This window comes from Chenopodium quinoa, unplaced genomic scaffold (assembly GCF_001683475.1).
Source record: "Chenopodium quinoa cultivar QQ74 unplaced genomic scaffold, ASM168347v1, whole genome shotgun sequence".
Lineage (NCBI taxonomy): Eukaryota > Viridiplantae > Streptophyta > Magnoliopsida > Caryophyllales > Amaranthaceae > Chenopodium > Chenopodium quinoa.
In genome coordinates this window covers 613,246-632,299 of record NW_018743050.1, presented here as the reverse complement: position 1 = coordinate 632,299, position 19,054 = coordinate 613,246, and the positions used below count along the sequence as shown (strand labels likewise).

The window sequence follows — 19,054 nt, the reverse complement described above, 5'->3', positions numbered from 1 at the left end:
ACTATGTGCGGGTCAAACTGTAACACTTAAAAAAAAACACGGAGGGAGTACTCATTGTTACTTTCTCTTTTTTTTTTTCTTTTTTTTTTTTTTGTGGGTGAAAGAGTCCTCTCTCTTCTTTTTCCTTCGTACTTTCTTCACCTCACATGTACAATATTTTTAAAACTAAAATTGAACTGTCAATCACTGAATTATTCCAATACACCTCAACTTTACACAGTTTCTTAATTACCGCGCATAATTCCAAATGTCAAAAACAAAAGGGAACGAAGGGAGTAATACCTTTATTTATCAATAAATAAAATTATTTGAATATTAATAAACTATTCATTGAAACAATTTTAACAAGTACCTACAAAACTATAAATATTTATTCTTATGCATTAATTACAAACATTAGTCAAAGTAAATAAGATGAATCCCTACCTTATAAAAAGTATAAAGTTGTTCTTATGAATAGTGCACGGACTTTTATACCCTTCACATTGTTATTTTACCTTTGTACCCCTATTTACCCTTCAAAATGTGTTTTACCTTTGTAGCCTTATTTGTAATTTTGTATTCCAATAGTCCAATTTCAAATTGTTCTTACCCGTCTACATTTCCTTACACATTTGAGCTTTCTCTCCTCCTCTCCATGACTCCATCTCTTGAAAGCTTTTAACTTTCTCTCTCCACACTATCATTGCCATTTCCAAGTACTAAATTCCACATCTTTATTCACCACCTTCCCAAAATTTCCAAATCAAATTGTGGCCAAAATAAATTTGACAATACTAATATATAGCGGTTGTTTAATATTGTTAGCCTCTGTGGTGGATTATGAATTGGTCGTTTTGGTTTCATCATTGATGATTCTTTCTCTATTTCGTATTGTACCACCACAATTAAGTAATGCTAATATCAACACTGCGAAAATAAACAAACAACAATTCTAACATTTGTTCCTTTTCTGCATCATATCATCATTGAAAAACCTAAGAATTATATTCTACAGTGACTCTACATAGTATTTCAATTAAAAGAATCACCATATACAAATAATAAAATAAAGATTTTTTTTCAATATACGAGATATTTCACACATAACATTCAACTTAGCACGACTACAAACAAACAATGCCTAAGCAATAAAAATACTACCTCCGGTTCAATTTATTCGCAACAAAGGGTATTATTTGTGAGACATAAGATATTTCTTTGTTGCGAGTAAATTGAATCAGAGGTAGTATATTCATTTGACGGTCTTTTATTCCTCCATGTGAAGTGCAAACACAAGACAAGTAAAATTAAGTTGCAAATTAAAGGCTAGCCATTCCGCGCGCAACGCGCGCGTTGACTGCCCTAGTAATATAAAAAGTAAAAATGTTTCATTTATTTGAACACAAAGCCACAGAGGGGATAGCATATATAGTCGGTCTACAACAAAATAAGAATTTTTTTTTTTTAACGAAGGATGACCAGGCCATATGGGCTACCTGGTTTACAAAAGAGTTTACAAAAGTCACTAAAAACAAGTGATAAGGAGATCAATATTAAGGATGCTAATTTTCATAATCTATGAATAATTAATCTAATTGGGTTTTAAAGAGTCAAATAATTCTGGTTGGTTAATACATGTGCTAGTGGATTGTTGATGTTTATGCCAAATTTCGCCTAAAGGCGACCTACGATTGGGACGTACGACAACTAGAGTACTAATTATGTAAATTGAATAAGGAAACGAATGAAAAGCTATAAAAGACAAGGTATTTTGGCGACGCAGAAAACCCAAATGTGGGAAAAACTGCGGGTGGGTGCAAGACCACCGATTTACTATGGAAAACTGATGATTATAATAAGTATAAGAACTTTTGATGCTAAGTTGAATGCGAGTGAGTTGTGTCTACTGAATACAAATGCTAAGTATTTATACTGAAGATAAATAATTAACTAAACCTAGCTGGAGAGTCGTTTGGAGTTGTCAATCGTTCTCCTAAAATCACGGAGGCAGTTGCTTGGACTTAGTCCTGAGTTTATCTTTTTGTTGAGGATAGTCTTGAACGGATTTCTGTTTAAATAGGATTAAAGATACTGCTGGGCAAAGATATTTCTAAGACTTGGTCAATCCTTATCTTTCGCTGAATCAGTTACCTCCTTGTACGATGTCCAGTCTTGTCGTGCGATCTGTCGTGCGTCTGGACGTGCCTAAAATTCGACCATAGCAGTTGACATGACAAATTCTTCCAATCAAGATTTATTATAGGTGATTTATGAAGGAGTTCTATCTTTGATAAGTGCAATTACTAGATATATCAAGGATCACTATTATGGAGATAATAAGTTCGTTCTTTTAGGTCGTCATTATTTGTTGCTAGACTATGATCAATGATCTTTGGGCAAGTCAAATAGTTCAAAGCCCACTAGAATGGATCCTATGAGGTAACACACAAAGGTATTGGGTTAAGTAAGTTAGAAGCCCATTTTATGGGCCTCATGAACAAGTAACTACAATAGGTCTATGATAGACCCTGATCCATCTAAAATAAGTGGACCACCAGCCCAAATACAATCCACCAGCAAAAACAAAACAACAAATAACGCGGCCTAAACTCTTGTTTCTTTCTTTCCACTCCAACAAAATTGACATAACATTAAATATGAACATTCACTCTTTCAAAGGCTGAAAAATTCTCATTTCTCTCTCTACAAATTCGAGCATAGCCATGGATGAAAAGCAAGAAACCAATGCAGAAGGTAAATAAAATATCTGAACCTATACTTTCTTTAAATTTCTTTGAATTTGCAATTACTCGTTCGTAGTTGTTATAATTTGTTAAAATTTCATTCATAGTTTTTATAAATTGTGTATAATTTCTAAACAATTTTCACATTTTTAGGGACCCAAATTCTTCTAATAGTGATGAAGATAAATTGTAAGTAAATTAAAACCCTATATAATTGTTGAATTTTGAAATTAAATGATGAATTGAAACCCTAAGTTATTTGAACAGGACAATTTCTCAAATCCGAAACAAAAGGAAGAAGAAATTGGATATAACAAGTCAAATTGTTGATCCAAAGATTTTAAAAGAGATAGACAAGCAACATTCAGAAAATGCAGAAACCGGGTAAATAGGTTCAAATATTTTGTGTTTTTAGTTCATATAATTCGTGATTGCTGTTCAAATGATTTGTGGTTTTAGTTCATATAATTTGTGATTACCGTTCAAATATTTTGTGGTTTTAGTTCATGTATTTCGTGATTACTGTTCAAAAATTGATATTGTTATTTTTTAAACTAAGAAGCATTATTTTATAAGTTCAAATATATTGTGTTTTTAGTTCATATAATTCGTGATTACAGTTCAAATATATTGTGGTTCTAGTTCATATAATTTGTGATTAATGTTCAAATATTTTGTGGTTTTAGTTCATATAATTTGTTATTACTGTTAAAATGTTTTATGGTTTTTAGTTCATATAATTTGTGATTCCTGTTCAAATTTTGATATTGTTATTTTTTAATCCTAGAAGTATTTGTTTTATTACAGCAACCAATATGAACTTCAACCCAAATCCACCACCCAACACCAATCCAAGAAGCTGAGAATCAAGCTCAAAAGGAGGCTGAGAATCAAGCTAAAAAAGAAACTTAAAAGGAGACTGAGAATCAAGCTAAAAAGGAAGCTCAAAAGAAGGCTAAGAAAGAGTCTCAAAAGAAGAAGGTTCAGAAGAAGCAAGAAAATGTTCAGAAGAAGAGAGAGGAAGTTCAGAAGAGTGAAATTAAGGAGAAAAAAAGAAAAAGAAGAGATAATGTTGATGATTTCATTGATCCAGACAATGTTGTGGATCTAAATTATGATCGAAAAAGAAGTAAAAAAAAAATCAGATTAAACAGGGAGTAGGGATCTTATAAAGAAGGGAAAAAAAAGTTAAAATGACGGGATTTGAAGAACAAGGTGAAGTTATGTTTAATTAAGAGAATAGTGCATTTAATGCCTGGTCCACATAGGATAGGTGGACCAGGGTCTATGTAAAAATTTGTAAAGTAACTAATCATGAATTGGATTGGGCTAGCATAGTTAAATTAGAGTTAGGTTTTGGACTTAGTCATGGACTCTTATTTAGAGATGAGATCTATAAATAAGGTCCACGCCTAGGGTTGTATGATACTCCCTCCGTCCCCGATTGATAGTCACTTTTGAAGAAAATCACGGGAATTAAGGAGAATTAAAGAAAGTACATTAAAAGTAAATTTACATTGGGTATGCAAAAAAGTAGAGTGAGAAAGTAATTAAAGTACATGGGAAATTTAAATTTACATGGGAAATTTAAATTTGCACAAATATTTTTGCAAATGTTAGAGAATTTTAGTAAAAAAATAATATTAATAGTAATTGAAAAAAGCAAATGTGACTAACATTTTGAGTCAACAAAAATGATAAAAGTGACTATCAATCGGGGACGGAGGGAGTACAACACAATTAACAGTTGATTGTGCATCAAGCAACCAGAAATCCCAAAACCCTCACCCTCTCTCTTTCTCTCTATCCCACGCCTCTCTCCTCCCCCCTTTAGACTCACGGCCGGCCACTCTTAGTGGCGCGTGGGGTGGTTCGTGATTTGTTCGTTGCTCGTTCTTCTCCTTAAAAGGTCAATTAAAGGGTTCAATTGCAACTAACTAGCATTAGTGGAGGTTTTAATTTGTGCTTGTGGACCAAGTAGAGGAATCACGTTTGAGGTTCTTTGTCTCCCTTGTTCTTGTTTGATCGCACGTGGAATCACGCTTCAAAGGTATTAATTCTAATTCTTTATGTGTTATGCATGATCTTGGGATTAGGTGCTATATGAATATGATTCATGTTTTCCGCATTCGTACCTATAAACTCCTACAATTTAATTACAACAAATTCCCATAAATTAAATAAATAAAGTAGGAAAGACAAAACATTAATTACATAGCTGCAATAAATTCCAAATTATAAGGATTCCTCCTTTTTTCATTTTTTATAGTGATTGATTCCAAAGAGCACTTAACAAAGTGAAACAGAGGGAGTAATTTACTTTATTTACCCATCTTAAACAAACTTAAATGGTTTGAAAGTAAAGCAAGAATATTTTAAACCATAGAGCGACACGTGTCAAAGCTAGTATAGTTCGAGTGTCTTATGTTTTAGTGTATACTAGTTTTGTGCCCCTTGCGATGCCCGAGTTGTTTTTCAAACTTTGAAATAAATTTTTAATCTATATGTCAAATTTCAAAATATATCTTTAATTTGAAATTAGTTAGGAATTGATATGCTTTTGTAACGATTTAAACTATGTAGTAGGCATGTAATAAATGACTAATAATAATATTGGTATTTTATGAGAGTGGGGGATAGCTTAAGTGGTTTGAGCTTCCCTCCTGACCTAGGAGGTCTTGGGATCAATTCTCACCCCTACCCTTATGAGCTCTCTAAACACCAAAAAAAAAATATTGGTATGTTTTTTAGAGTTATAATCTAATTATTTTTTTGAATAAAATTATAATTCAATTTATACATATGAAATATTTTAGAGTTATAATCTAATATTTTTTTGAATAAAAGTATAATTCAATTTATGCCTATGAAATGTTGGTATTTTTTGGAAAATAAAACTCTCAACTGACAATTTTATTCTAAAACTTCATCCAATAAATTTGATTGAAACTAATTAATTTATCTAATGAAGTCTATCTAAATACATCCAACGTGGCGCGACACTTGGCGAAAAGTTCGTTGTCTCGTGGCCTGGCTAAAAGCTTAGCTTTATATATTAGTTATATGATATAGATTAGTTTTATGATTAGTTAAGTGGTTATTCGTATATGAGTAAAATTATATTGTTAATTGGATATTCATTTTAATTATAAAATGTGATGTGTTGTTATAAATAAAAGTCTATTTTGTCAATAAAAAAAATTACTAGTATAAATTATTTTATGTATATTATTTTTATCCCAAACAAATCTATCCAATCCATTTTAACATGACATTTAATCTAATCACAATAATATCTATTTGTCGCTTATATGACTCGACACTTGGCGAAAAACTGGAATGTTAAGTGTCGTTATCTCGTGGTCTAGGTGCAAAACCGGCTTTATTAATTAGTGATATGGTATGATAACAACTGTATATCAAACAGATCACGGGCCAAAAGTCTATGATTGTTGATTATATTAACACAAATTACTGCACAAATCAATAGTACCACTTGACACACATACCATTTAACCTCTTTTTTTTTCTGTCTATTTTTTAAAAATAATTTATAATAAAATCATCAAATAAAGTTAATTCATTACATATAACCAACATTATTTCTTTCATATTCCCACTAACTTAAATATAGATTATAATAACATTAAACAGTTAAAATGCTCTAGGCATTAAGTAACTTGGATAATAATTTAAGTATCAAAGTGATGTGTTTTATTTTCTTAAAAACACACATCAAGGAAAAACTCGTGTGTCAAACGGGCCAAAAGGCTAGTTTAATTAATGAATAATTGATGTTAAATGAATTACAAGTACTATGTACATAATAACATAAGAATTTTCCACAGCTAGGATGTCATTGAACTCCCCTTCTTCAACCTTGCCACCTCAATTTCTTCGGTCGTATATAGTTTATCACCATGCAATGGTTATGTACCCTCCCCTGCAACTTCATCATATATATGAGAAGGCAATTGTATTTAATAATTCTTATATTTACAATATTTCTACAATTTACGAAGTGTATACACCAATTCTAAAAGACATTTGAATTCTTCATATCATGGTTTCAATCTTATCAAGTCTCTTCACTCTTTGCATGGACCTGATAAGCAAAGTCAGAAAAACACCTGCAACAAAATATGCAGTGATTTACTACCTTTGTGTAATGTATATACCAGAGAAACTTAAATGAAAATGCTTTTGCAGGCAGTGGAGTCTTACCTGCGCCTACAAACGAACTGTTAGCGACAATTTGACTTCCTTGGCTGCTGAAGGTGACCCCCAGGTTCAGCAGGGTACCGCCTAGAACTGTGTACATGGTTGCCATTTGCAATATTGTTGCCTTCCGAGCTGCTCTTTCTGACTAGAATAGTAGAGTATTTTACCCAACAAGAATTCAAGGCAGAAACTAGTCACGTTAATTTGCATATGCTCTTTTATAAAGTAATAATATATAGCTACAATTGCCTTCCTATCCATATTTTTTCAACACTCAGTCATCCAAAGCACAAGCAATGATGCATAGATGAGACGTCTGATTTTCTATAACAAGAAGTCAAGAATAGCTTTTGACCTATTGATATTTTTCACAGAAATTCCTACAGTATCATAGTATGTGTTAAAACTTAAAGCTTCCTTCGAAACGACACTAGTGTTCCAAAAATGGATGAACCCATCACACAGATCATATGTCTTGCCTTATAGGTTATAGCCCTAGACAGTTGCCCTGAAATACAGATGCTGTATAAAAATAGAGCTCAATCCCAACAGCTCCCTCAACTCCATGCTCAATTTAAAGAAAACTTCTCACATTAGCAGCTAACAAGTCGGTGCTAACTAGTAAGTTCCTATAAGAATGTATACAAGATCCAAAGTACAAATTGACAATACTGACAGTATGTTAAACAAAATTAGGACATATAAGACACAACTGCCCTGTCAAAAAAAGAAAAAAAAAAAAAAAAAAAGAAAAATAAAAGAGACACAATTGTAGGCTATGAAATGCACTGCATCCACCCATCCCAAATGACTTATCTCAACTAGGATAGTGTAACAAGTAACATGAACTCCATAGGCTTCCATGAATCAAATAACCAATTATTCACACAAATGTAAACTAAGGCCCACTACATTTTAGTTAGGAATTGCATAAGCTACACCAAAGCATGAGAAGTCATCGAGCTATCTATGTAACAAAAGTTTTAAGTTAACAGGCTTGGCAGCTACTGTTGGTAATGGAAAGAGTGAGGCCTGGCTATTTAATAAATAATATTGCAGAATTCTAGTCCAAACTGAATAGTCAAGTGTCCACATTAACATCACCGTGTTGAGTATCCAGCATGGATACATATAAATACTCTAATTATTAGCCTATTAGACAACACTTATGACATGCATCATCCTATCAATTGCCAATTGGCAGGTGCCGAGTACGTATCTGTTGCCTCTCTACACAGTGGTCATGACAACTAGGAGATCCTCACAACTCAAATTGGAGGTAAAATGTAACTTTGTACTATAGAATCTTTTTATAGGGTAAAACCTTAAATCCTCTCTTTCCCTCCTTCACATTAGAAGTAGCCCTTTCCTCCAGTCCCTCACAAAAAGAAAATAGTAGTAGAAGACTAGAAGAGGAATTATACAAGCATGTAATATACACAGATACACATCTTAACTTCAAGTGTCTCAAATCCATGGTCATACAGTACGAATATATGAGAACTAAAAATTACGTTTGGCGGGGGTTTACCTCAAGAACTCGCACTCGTAGCTTTAAATCTCCTGTTTCTAGTTGCTTCACAAACTCTTCTATGCGCTGGACTCGGTATGGCATGGATACTGTGTAGTCTCTGGCCTGCAAATATGAGATAAATTGATGGATTGTTAAATCAACTGTCTGAGCAATTTAGGAAACAAGAACTAATAGCAAGACAAAAGATTTGCTACATCTTCAGCTTGTTTCCTTATCTCCTGCACGAGTTGAACTCCTGTACGACGCCTGTCTTTCAGCTCAAGAAGCTCCTGCAGGGAGTTTATATACATATTAGATCTACTGCTGAAAGAAAAATTGACATACACATAAGTACTAGATGATAACATTATGCTTTATTTATCTCCATTACACATACTTGAGCATATGGTGCAGCAATCTTCACAAAGGAGAAATCCGGGTCAAGAAATTTGCCAACGCCTAGAGGAAAAAAGGGGAGATTGTCAAGTTTCGTCATATAATCACAAAATAATGCTCTCTTATAGCAGCAAGTAAGTTATTTACAGTCAATTAACTCAAACAACTATACTGGTGGGGTCTGGATAAACAACAGAAAGATTAAAGAGCACACTAAAAATTAACAATCTAGAACACCCTTTTAGCTTATACCATCTGTTTCTAGGTTCATAATCTCCTGTAATTTTACTGACTCAAAGCAAAAATAGTTACCCTCTAGCAGGAATGGGGTAGGATAATGAGCTAGCAATCTAGAACCTGACGATTGAAGTGAGCTATAAGTATATAATATGATGATCGAGTAATTTCCATACTATACTCAATGTCAGGACCAGGAGAGGATTGTACTTCTCTTAATGCTGATTTGACAAAATAAGATGCAGCACACTCAAGACACTATAATCACTAGTACATCAGTACATCCTGAACAGTTATGTTTAAGGATTCCAATCATCATAGTAAGAGAACACACCCTCATATCATAAATTAATCACCAACAAAGCTCAGGTCTTTTTTTTTACAATGTCAGCAGTGTAACAAACGAACACACTTTTTGCACTCTTCTGCTTCAAAAAATTTGGCTAGTGTGAGAAATTCTTTTTCATCCATTGTATTTTAAAAAAAGGACTAATCAGTCTGGTCTGGTAAACCGTGGCCAACTGGAAACTGATAATATTTTATTATGTGCATATGTGCGGTGTGCCGGTGTTCTGATAGGAAAGAGTCAGCAGAAGAATACCTTCAAGAGTTGAAAATGCCCTTAAGACGAAGGTAAAGGTAGATGGAAAGCGAAAGGGCTGATCTTGGGCAATAGCAAACAAATCCTGGAATATTTACAATTCATATAACAGAGTAAATCAGAAACAAAAGGATAGTGAATAGATCAAAATCAAGACCATCACCTGCGCTATATAGTAAAAGCATTCAGTAAAAATTCATCAGAGAATTCCATACTTAGGCCATGTTCTCTTAACCTTATTTTTGCTGAATTGAAATTATTTTTACTTAATACTTCGTACTTGATTACTTGTATAGTTGTATTATTTTTAAGGTGAAGAGGTCCTTATAAGGTCACAAGTTCGTACATCTAATAACTTCAAATATTTTCTGTACAAATAAGCTAAAAGGTTATTAGGTGAAAAGTACTCAAAGCTTTAACAATATAGAATAATATCTTATGGACCATGATTAATGAATAATGCAGATAAGTAAATCCCAATAGTAAAATAAATTTCCTCCCTCCCCCCCCCCTCCCTCTCACACTCAAAACCTATGAATAAAAGCAGCAATGTGAACTGGAACCTGATACCTTATCCTGCAAAACAAATTCAAGGTTGTGTTGTGTACTTTTTCATCTTGCAAAAGGTAAATTTCTGGCCTAATAAGTTTATATAAGAGTAAGTTCAAGACAAAGATAGGTTCAGATAAGGTAATAAAGTGTAACAAGTTCAGATATGTCTAACGGTTTTCAATTTTACAGACTACAGGCTACACAGCCTAGACCTAAAAAATATATACACCAATTTATAAAAGCCATCATGAATGCATGAGGCGGTCTAGCTAACCAAGGAATAGATTGAATAAGATGTTGATTTTCATACCTCACCAATAGCAGCCAATGTTTGCTGTTGATCTGGTGATTGACTCAATAAATTGTCTAAGAAGAACTGCACAGATCTCTTCACCTGTAAGCCAAATGAGAAGCTTTTCAGGTTTAAGATGCAGTGACACAAGAAGTGTTTATGACTTCCTGAAATTACATACCGCAGACAAATCTCCTGTAGGCTGAAGTGCTCCAAGATCAATGAGACTCCTAATTACCTGAGTGGATGAGGTTTTTCAGCAAATAATGAATAGGTTTTCCAGTGAAACCGAAGTTGAATCAACAATAAGCTTCTATACTACTCCCTCCGTCCCATAATAATCGACACGTTTGACCTTTTTTCACTATACACATAATAACTTGGACCGTAGATTCTTAGTAACATATAAAAAAAAATTTATCATAAAATATGTTGTTAAATAGGTATTAATACAAAGTTTCACAATATCAACTTATTATTTTTACTAATTTTTAATTATATACATTTGAGGTCAAATTAGCTCATTGGCATGTGTGTCATGTTTGAGGGTGTCAATTATTCTGGCATTTTGGGACGGGGAGAGTAATAAAGTCACCAACAGACACCCTTCATCCAGCCAAATGAAGAAGTTGATATAGCATATACTCACCAACATACTCTTTGAGAAAAGCTAAGCCTTAGGCTGGGAAATAAATTAAGAAGCATAAGATGTTGATGATGGCGAGCTACCAAATTATGTTAAAAGTCTAATCGATATACATATCCAGTGAACCCGACAAACTTTATGTGCTATTGGCCTATTGCAAATTGCTAAAATCTGTTACAGAAAGGTAGTAAAATGCATATTAATACCTTTGTTGCATCTTTCTCGTAAACTGCATAAAACAAATCCAGCAATCTTTCCCGTGTGAAAGATTTGATTTCTCCCATCATTCCAAAGTCGTAATAGATGATTGCTTCATCCTTGTCAATAGCAAGATTTCCAGGATGAGGGTCAGCATGAAAGAAGCCTGTCTTTAATATCTGCAATGATCCAAAATAGAGAAAAAAAATTATCAGTGCAACAAAGAACAGTAATTAGAGTAGTCAAAAGAACACACTCAAACTTTCAACTCTCGTGGCTAACAGTTGAGACTTTGAGACATAACCATCAGCCAAGAATTAATTAATCCCATCAATCAGTTTAATTGCAGAAAGGAGTAAGGTGAAGAGTATATCTAAGTTGTCAATTTCTTAATCATTTTACTGCATAAAGGCCATATATTTCCACAGTAAAGATTGTAGTCTGCATTTCCAATTAATAGCTACTAGATTGCACTGACAAGAAGAAATGCTTAATACATGATGCATAAAGCATGGAGTTTAAAAAATGACAAACACAGCATTGCAGCATGATATCTAATTACTACGTACAACCACATTGTAGCACACTGGCACATATCACTTTTTTCTCATGTACAGTCCTTCAAAGAATCCATAAGGAACTGAAAGGTTCAACATTATCATGCACATGGTACCTGAATTAAGTATGCTTCAATAGCACGTGATGCAATCCGAGAACGATTATAGCCACGTGCATCCAGCTTGGCCAAATTATTTATTTTCACACCTGATTGAAAAAGGAATCGATCAATTTGGTGAAATAAGCATTCAAAATTAAGCTTCTTAAAGGACTAATTAATTATACAGAGTAGTTCAACTCAGGCCAGAGCATATGAATACCAGCATCATACCTGGAACATATTCCAAGGTCAAAACCTTTAAGGCAGTATAATCCCAGTGAATCATCTGAGTAAGAGAAGGATACAATCACACTATTTTACTAAACAAGTTAACAAGGGAGGTAAAAAATACATGTAAAGACAATAGCTTGAAAATAGAAATGCCCAACAGAAAGAAACTCACAGGTACTCGAACCCATTTGACATTACGGAAATCCCGGCGAAATCTATCAGCATTTTTCCCTTCATTGATGTAGTCTATTTCTTGGTACAAAATTCTGCAGCACAATTTAAAAGTGAAAATTTCACAGGTCTAGTAAGTTCCAAGGAAATGCATGCCAAGCATTACAGTGGTCAAAGGCTGTCAAATTATCAAACAAAAAAAGATCAGTGTGTGTGTGTGTGTGTGTGTGTGTTTTGATAAGAAAGGGATAAAATGTTTCGTAGAAAAAAAAGGATAAAATGTTGATAAGAACCCAAATAATATTTTCATGAAAAAAAGAAATTTATAAATACTAGATACTTGTCAGCATTATTTTTTTAATGCAATCTTTAAGAGGGTGATATAGTCAATTGAGCCAAAAAAATTTCAAATTAAAGTGATAGTGTATTATGAAGAAGAAAGTTTTGATCAAGTTCTAGACTTCTAGTAGAGCAACTTCAATGAATTCAGTTTAGCATTTTAAGCATCCTATTATTTCATATGCAAGATAAAATAATGTTCTATGCAAGAAAGAGTTGCTAAGAGTGTAAGACAATAACATATGTATCACGAGAGCAACAATTTGCAATCAAACAGTATAGTTAGATTAGTAATTAACCAGTGGCTTCTAGTCACAAGAAAATCAGCAGAAATAACAAAGGATATAGTAATTACAAAGGAGCAAATATCTTGAATAACAGCTCTGATGTGAAAGTATGCAACAAATATCTTGTACAGTACCAACTAAGCTATGCATATAACCTAAAAGGGGATTGGGGGGAAAGGGAAGGACATTCTAGCACTGGAGTCAAATACTAACTATGTTTTATATCCCAGTACTTTTTTTTTTTTTTTTTATCGAGTTTTTGGACAAATCACAAGTGGTTCATACTTCATAGTTGTGAGGACTGAGGATTGCTGCTACACATGTATTTAAGTGGAATGACAGCTCTTTTTGTTTCAAACTTACAGGGGATTTATTATCTTTTGTTTATAAAGCGATACACTAGTCAAACCACTCTCATCAGCAGTTAGAGCTTCCCTACATATTCATCAGCATGATTGGCCTAACTATAACTCCGAGACAAATTCATCAGCATGATAGGGCTAACCATTACTCTGAGCCAAATCATTCTATATGAAGTTTTTTTTTTAGCATATGAGACTATGAGTAACCTGATTGTACAGTCACTTTATTGTTATAAGGCACCTTTCTACTTCATTTGTTTTTAACCATTAGCATATACAAATCAGTTCCCTATTTTCCTGTCATAAGGACAATGGTATAGGCACGAGATCTTCCAAAACCACCACAGAGTGATTTTATAACTCCCAAATTCTTTAGAGGATGGCAGAATAAATACAACCAACCCATCAGCAACCAACCAAGAACCTCAGACTGTCACTCCTCAATCTGTAACTATTTACAGTTCCATTCATCCATGCCCGACATGCATAAGTTAAAGGCAAAGGGATGTTGATGTAAGCTACTTTAACAACACAATATAGGACTACACCTCTTGAACTTAGACATTGTGAAAACTAATTGTTATGTCCGATTAAGCTATCAAGTTATATTTTTCCAACAACATTTGGTCATATCAACCCTTAAAATGTAAAAAACCCTCATCCTACCTTAATCCCAGCATAAATTCTAATGCATCGTATTAAATCCAATTAAGACAACCACCAAGGTCAATAGAGAAAAAGGACAAGAATTAGAGCTGAAAGCACAAAGTACAGCATATCATCCTCCATAGAGAATTAACTCAAAGAAGGAACACCAGTGAAATTTTAACAACAAAAAAGAAATAACAAACAGTTTAGAACTTACGTAGCACATTCTTCATATATACCAATCCAATCCCTAGTTGGACCTCCTAAAGACTCACTTTTCTGGAAATATTCTGCAATCAGCTTCAGATTTCCTGAGTTTAAAGTAGCCAATTATTTTATGCAGAAACCTCTGGAAGCTAAATTGAGAGACAAAAAAAAAAAAAAAAAAAAAGTGTAGCAACCTACAATTCATGTATGACTTCATTATATATCATGGAGAATAGCAACTATGACGCAGGCCACGTAGCAAGTGTAGATGGTCTTTCTCATAAGATGCTAATGTAAATAATGAAAGGTGACAAGAAAAAAGGAAAGTATGACCATAACCAACTGATGAGGTTTCTGCCTAGAGAGAGCAAGTGGTGAAGGTTTTTAAATGTAGGTAAAGAAAAAAAATTAGTCTGATTATTATATGAGCAGTGAAAATCCCTTTATTGCTAATCTCATTTTATTCGCAGGCCAATAAGCTTGAAAAAAAAGTATAAGACCAAAATCATCATGATTTAATGCTTTATAAGTTAAGGGAACATATTATTAGAAAAACTATTTCACAAGGACAATTTAATTGTTTTAAGACGGTGCTCGAGAGCCAATCCTACCCTATAGTGTTTTGGTGAGACTGTTGCTTTAGTTATAGACAATTTTTGGTAGTCATAATAAGTCAGCATTGCTTACGTAAATCAATATCAAAAAGTCTCTTCAAGCCAGGCCTTTGAACTTTTACAACAACTTTCTCTCCATTATGCAGGATAGCTCGATGAACCTACAAGGGACATTAACAATGTTTAATGTCACAGAATTGAGTAAGCACTTGAAATGCAGCATGCCAGCACAAAACAGTCTATATTAGTCATAAATTCTAGTTTGCATTATTCAAATCTCATTCTTGCTTTATATTCCCTATATGGAAAGTTAAAAATGCAAGAATACTTTTAGCTGTGTCAAAAATCTAGTGAATTCAGTTATATTAGTATGTGTGCTGATGTGGTTATTTTATTTTTATTTTTATTTTTTTTCACCATGAGAACAACTTTATTTGATCAGCCCTTACATAATCAGAAAACAGATATATAGCTTTTGCAAATTTAGTAAGCACAGGAAGCTACAGTAACATTTTCTGTAGAATATACATGTAATAATACAAAATTTACAAATTTATCTAAATATTTTGTCAATGTAGCAGATCAGCAAGGATATCTTAGCCTCCAAGCGTAAGATGGACACAAGGTCATTTAATCATCTTACTGGTGGAAAAATGCCCCCAAAAACCTCCTCGCTTATAAAATTATGAGGCTTATCTTATCAAATGGTAAACCACCATCACATCAGGACTAAAATGCTGAGAGAAATCAACTTCAACATCCCCAAGTAAGTTCTTATGATCTCTTGTCTATTTTACCAGAATTAATCTTTCAGTTTTCAAAGCAGCATTTTCTATCTTGAAGACAGTCGCAATATAGAAAGAATGATATGGAAATCTCAAGAAAGTATAAATAAGAAATGAAGTGTGGCATTGTTTGTGACATCCTTGTTATAGAATTATGCTTTGGTTTTGCATGGTTAGGGTAGTTCTTTGATCTCAAGATGCTCTGGCCCATGAAAAGGCACTTTATACCAGGAGCAGAGGAACTTGACTTTAACTATCTTGAATTATATAAATCCAGAATATACAACTGGAAATTACAGTAATTTTTAAATCAAGTTCACATTTTAGTAAACTGCTTGAAAGGGCCTCTTGACTAATCTTGATTTGTTAGAAGTAATGTTGTGTACATATTGTGATACGGACCCCCAAAATGTCCACAAATCAAAGATAAGTACATAACCATATTTCAGACTTGTTGCGATTTAAGTCAAGTCCCAAGAAGAATAATACGTAGTACAGTATATGGAATATCGCCGTATGACATTGCTATCCATTCAAGAGCAGCCTTAAATAAACGTTCACAACTGACCCGAGAATTTACTGAAATTATTTTTACCACTGTGATCATTTGACAAAGAAAAAGAGTAAAAGTCAGAAGGGACACCTGACCAAGACTAGCAGCAGCAATAGGCTGATCTTCAAATTCTCTAAAGAGAATGTCAACAGGAGCTCCAAGTTCAGCAGCAATGAACTCTTTTGCTTTGTTCGATGAAAATGCAGGTACCCTATCCTGCAAACAATTCCATATGTAAAATAAGCTCATCAGAATCTGAATATAAATGATATTGCTTTGCTTTGAATAGAGCATAGAAAAGGCATCTTGTGAGTTGTGACCATATATGTCTAACCTGCAACTTCGCAAGCTCATCTACATACTCTCGGGGAAATAAATCAGATCTCGTAGATGATAGTTGCCCAATTTTAATAAAAGTTGGACCAAGCTGCAGCACACGTTCCCTCAACCATGAAGCAGTTCTTTTCCTTCTCTTCTTCTGCACATAACAGTATTGAGAGCGTATGTAAATAAAGCCCAAACAAAATTACTAAAAGTGTAACTGTTAGAGCCAAAGGACAGGAGAACATGATCCAAACAGGATAGAAGCAATAGGCATCAAATTAACATTTTTTTAAAAAAATATTTATAAAAAAAGGACATGAAACATACTTGCTTCTCTTCATCAAATCCACCAATGTATGCCCATTTTGCATTCTCTAATAAAACACGTACACGAAGAGAAAGAACAAACGACCAGACATCAGCAGACCTTTGGACAGAACTGTAATTGTCATTAGCCCAACTAAACCCTGCATCACTCGGCATTACCCTTGGTTCCTCTAAAGGAGGAAGTCCTTCATCCTCCAAAACTCTGGACCTCTTAACCAAGGATGAAGGAGCTTCTCTTGTAACTATATTCACTCCATTAACCACCTTACTTGCTCCATTAATAACCTTACTTGCTCCATTGATATTCTGCTTGGTACCATTCACTGCTCTAGCCTTGTTAACAGGGGGGTTTCTTATAGTTTTTTACAACTTCACTTGTTGGCACCAATTTAATTGAATGTTTGTCACTACCAGTACCTGTCGGCTCTTTGGTTTGTCGCATCTCCACCTGAAACCGGAAACCTTTAGTAAAGGCTTGCCCCTCAGACTTGGGCAATCGTCTCCCAGAAATCGAGCATGAAGAACCAAGGTCATCAACTGCTGTTCTTTGTTGGTATAGCTCAAAATTGCGGCAATAACAGCCCTGTGAAGCTAGTATTGCCGCCATTTAAGCAAGATCCTCACAAAAACTGATCAAACACAAACTTTATGTTACAATTACAACTAGTTCTAAAACCATGACATAAATGAAGTCTTCAGAAAATCAAATTCCACATTTAATAAAAATAGTAATCAAATAGCTACAATGAACAATGAATTTAACTCAATCAACACTTCAAATTTACACAAAACTACACATGATATCATTCCATGCAAACTTAAGTAACGAAATTCGATGTAAATAGAGCAATTAACCTACCAAACTCAAGTCCTAGCAATACCACAAGCTGATGTCAGTACATTACAAACATACATATTCAACAAACACAAAACTATCAAACGTCCAATATCATAACAGAAGTATATTAAAACAAATTGATTGTCACGTTGATAATGTTTAAACTAGTAACGTGACAACTAAGTTCGGACCGAATTAGTAATATACAAAACAAACCCCACCAACATAATAGAACTAATAATCAACTTCAATTTAGCAAATGGCGTGCAAGAAACATATACCCACATAACCATTAATCAATTTTACAGTAAAAAACACAAAAAAAAAATGTTACCTTTCAGAAAGACCCAGTATCAAAGCAACACGCTATTGCCAAATTCTCCTCAAACCCAGAAATTAAATCAATCAAAAATGTCAAAATCGAGAGTTTCTTAACAATTTGACTATTCATACATCAAAAAATCAAAGAGGGTATTGTATTTGTTGCAAAGAGAAAGAGAGAGATTGAGAAAATTTTAGAATAATTAATAAAAATAAATAAATTTAATTAAAGGAAGTATAATTTGGACTGACAATGAATATAATTAATGGATGCAAATGCGTTTCGTGTGTATATGCACATCAACGGCTGTGAGTCACAGACTTTTGGACGAATAGTAGTTGCTGTATTTTCACTGTTTGGTAAACTAACTGTTGACGTGTCCTTTGCTGTCACCTGTGATACCGTCACAGCCGATGAAATATGTACTAGTTGTCTCGTACAGTGTATAGTAGTATTTAGTATTAGTACAAAGCTGGGAAAAACATTAGGATTTTTCTAGTATTAAAATATCATATAACTAATATATAAAGCTAAACTTTTAGCCAAACGACGAGATAGCGACACTTGGCGCTCTAACTTTTCGCCAAGTGTTGCGCCACGTAAGATATAGTTATATAGAATTCAATTTGTATGATAAAAAAATTAATTTAGAATTCTATTTTCAATCAAATTTGGATAGAATTTTAGGATGAAATTGTTAATTTAGAGTTTTATTTTCGATAAAGTACCAATATTTCATATGTACAAATTAAATTATAGTTTTATTAAAAAAAATTATTACACTCATAAATTATAGAGCTGTCAATTCGGGTAAACGGGTAGGGTTTGGGTTGGGTTAGTGTGGGTCGGGTCAACTCGGGTCGGTTAATTTTGGGTTAATGTCATAATCTTTACGGGTCGGGTTCGGGTTGGGTCATGCTTGAGTCGGGTAACGTCGGGTCATACATCTTTTCGGGTTTGGGTCGGGTTTAGGTCGGGTTAATAACATGTCGGGTTACATTCGGGT

General features: G+C 33.7%; 1 protein-coding gene across 1 annotated transcript; it reads right to left on the bottom strand.

Moving 5' to 3' along the window:
• Nucleotides 1-6,417: 6,417 nt before the first annotated feature.
• Nucleotides 6,418-18,014, bottom strand: LOC110730838 (uncharacterized protein sll1770-like). The gene is given in 19 exon segments (XM_021910664.1): nucleotides 6,418-6,856; nucleotides 6,951-7,092; nucleotides 8,479-8,583; nucleotides 8,676-8,750; nucleotides 8,858-8,919; nucleotides 9,695-9,779; nucleotides 10,557-10,640; nucleotides 10,720-10,776; nucleotides 11,391-11,561; nucleotides 12,056-12,147; nucleotides 12,272-12,326; nucleotides 12,444-12,537; nucleotides 14,296-14,389; nucleotides 14,973-15,060; nucleotides 16,328-16,453; nucleotides 16,572-16,715; nucleotides 16,889-17,245; nucleotides 17,247-17,517; nucleotides 17,748-18,014. Coding segments are annotated over 18 exon segments (2,154 nt in total). The 5' UTR covers nucleotides 17,496-17,517; nucleotides 17,748-18,014; the 3' UTR covers nucleotides 6,418-6,782.
• Nucleotides 18,015-19,054: the final 1,040 nt, after the last annotated feature.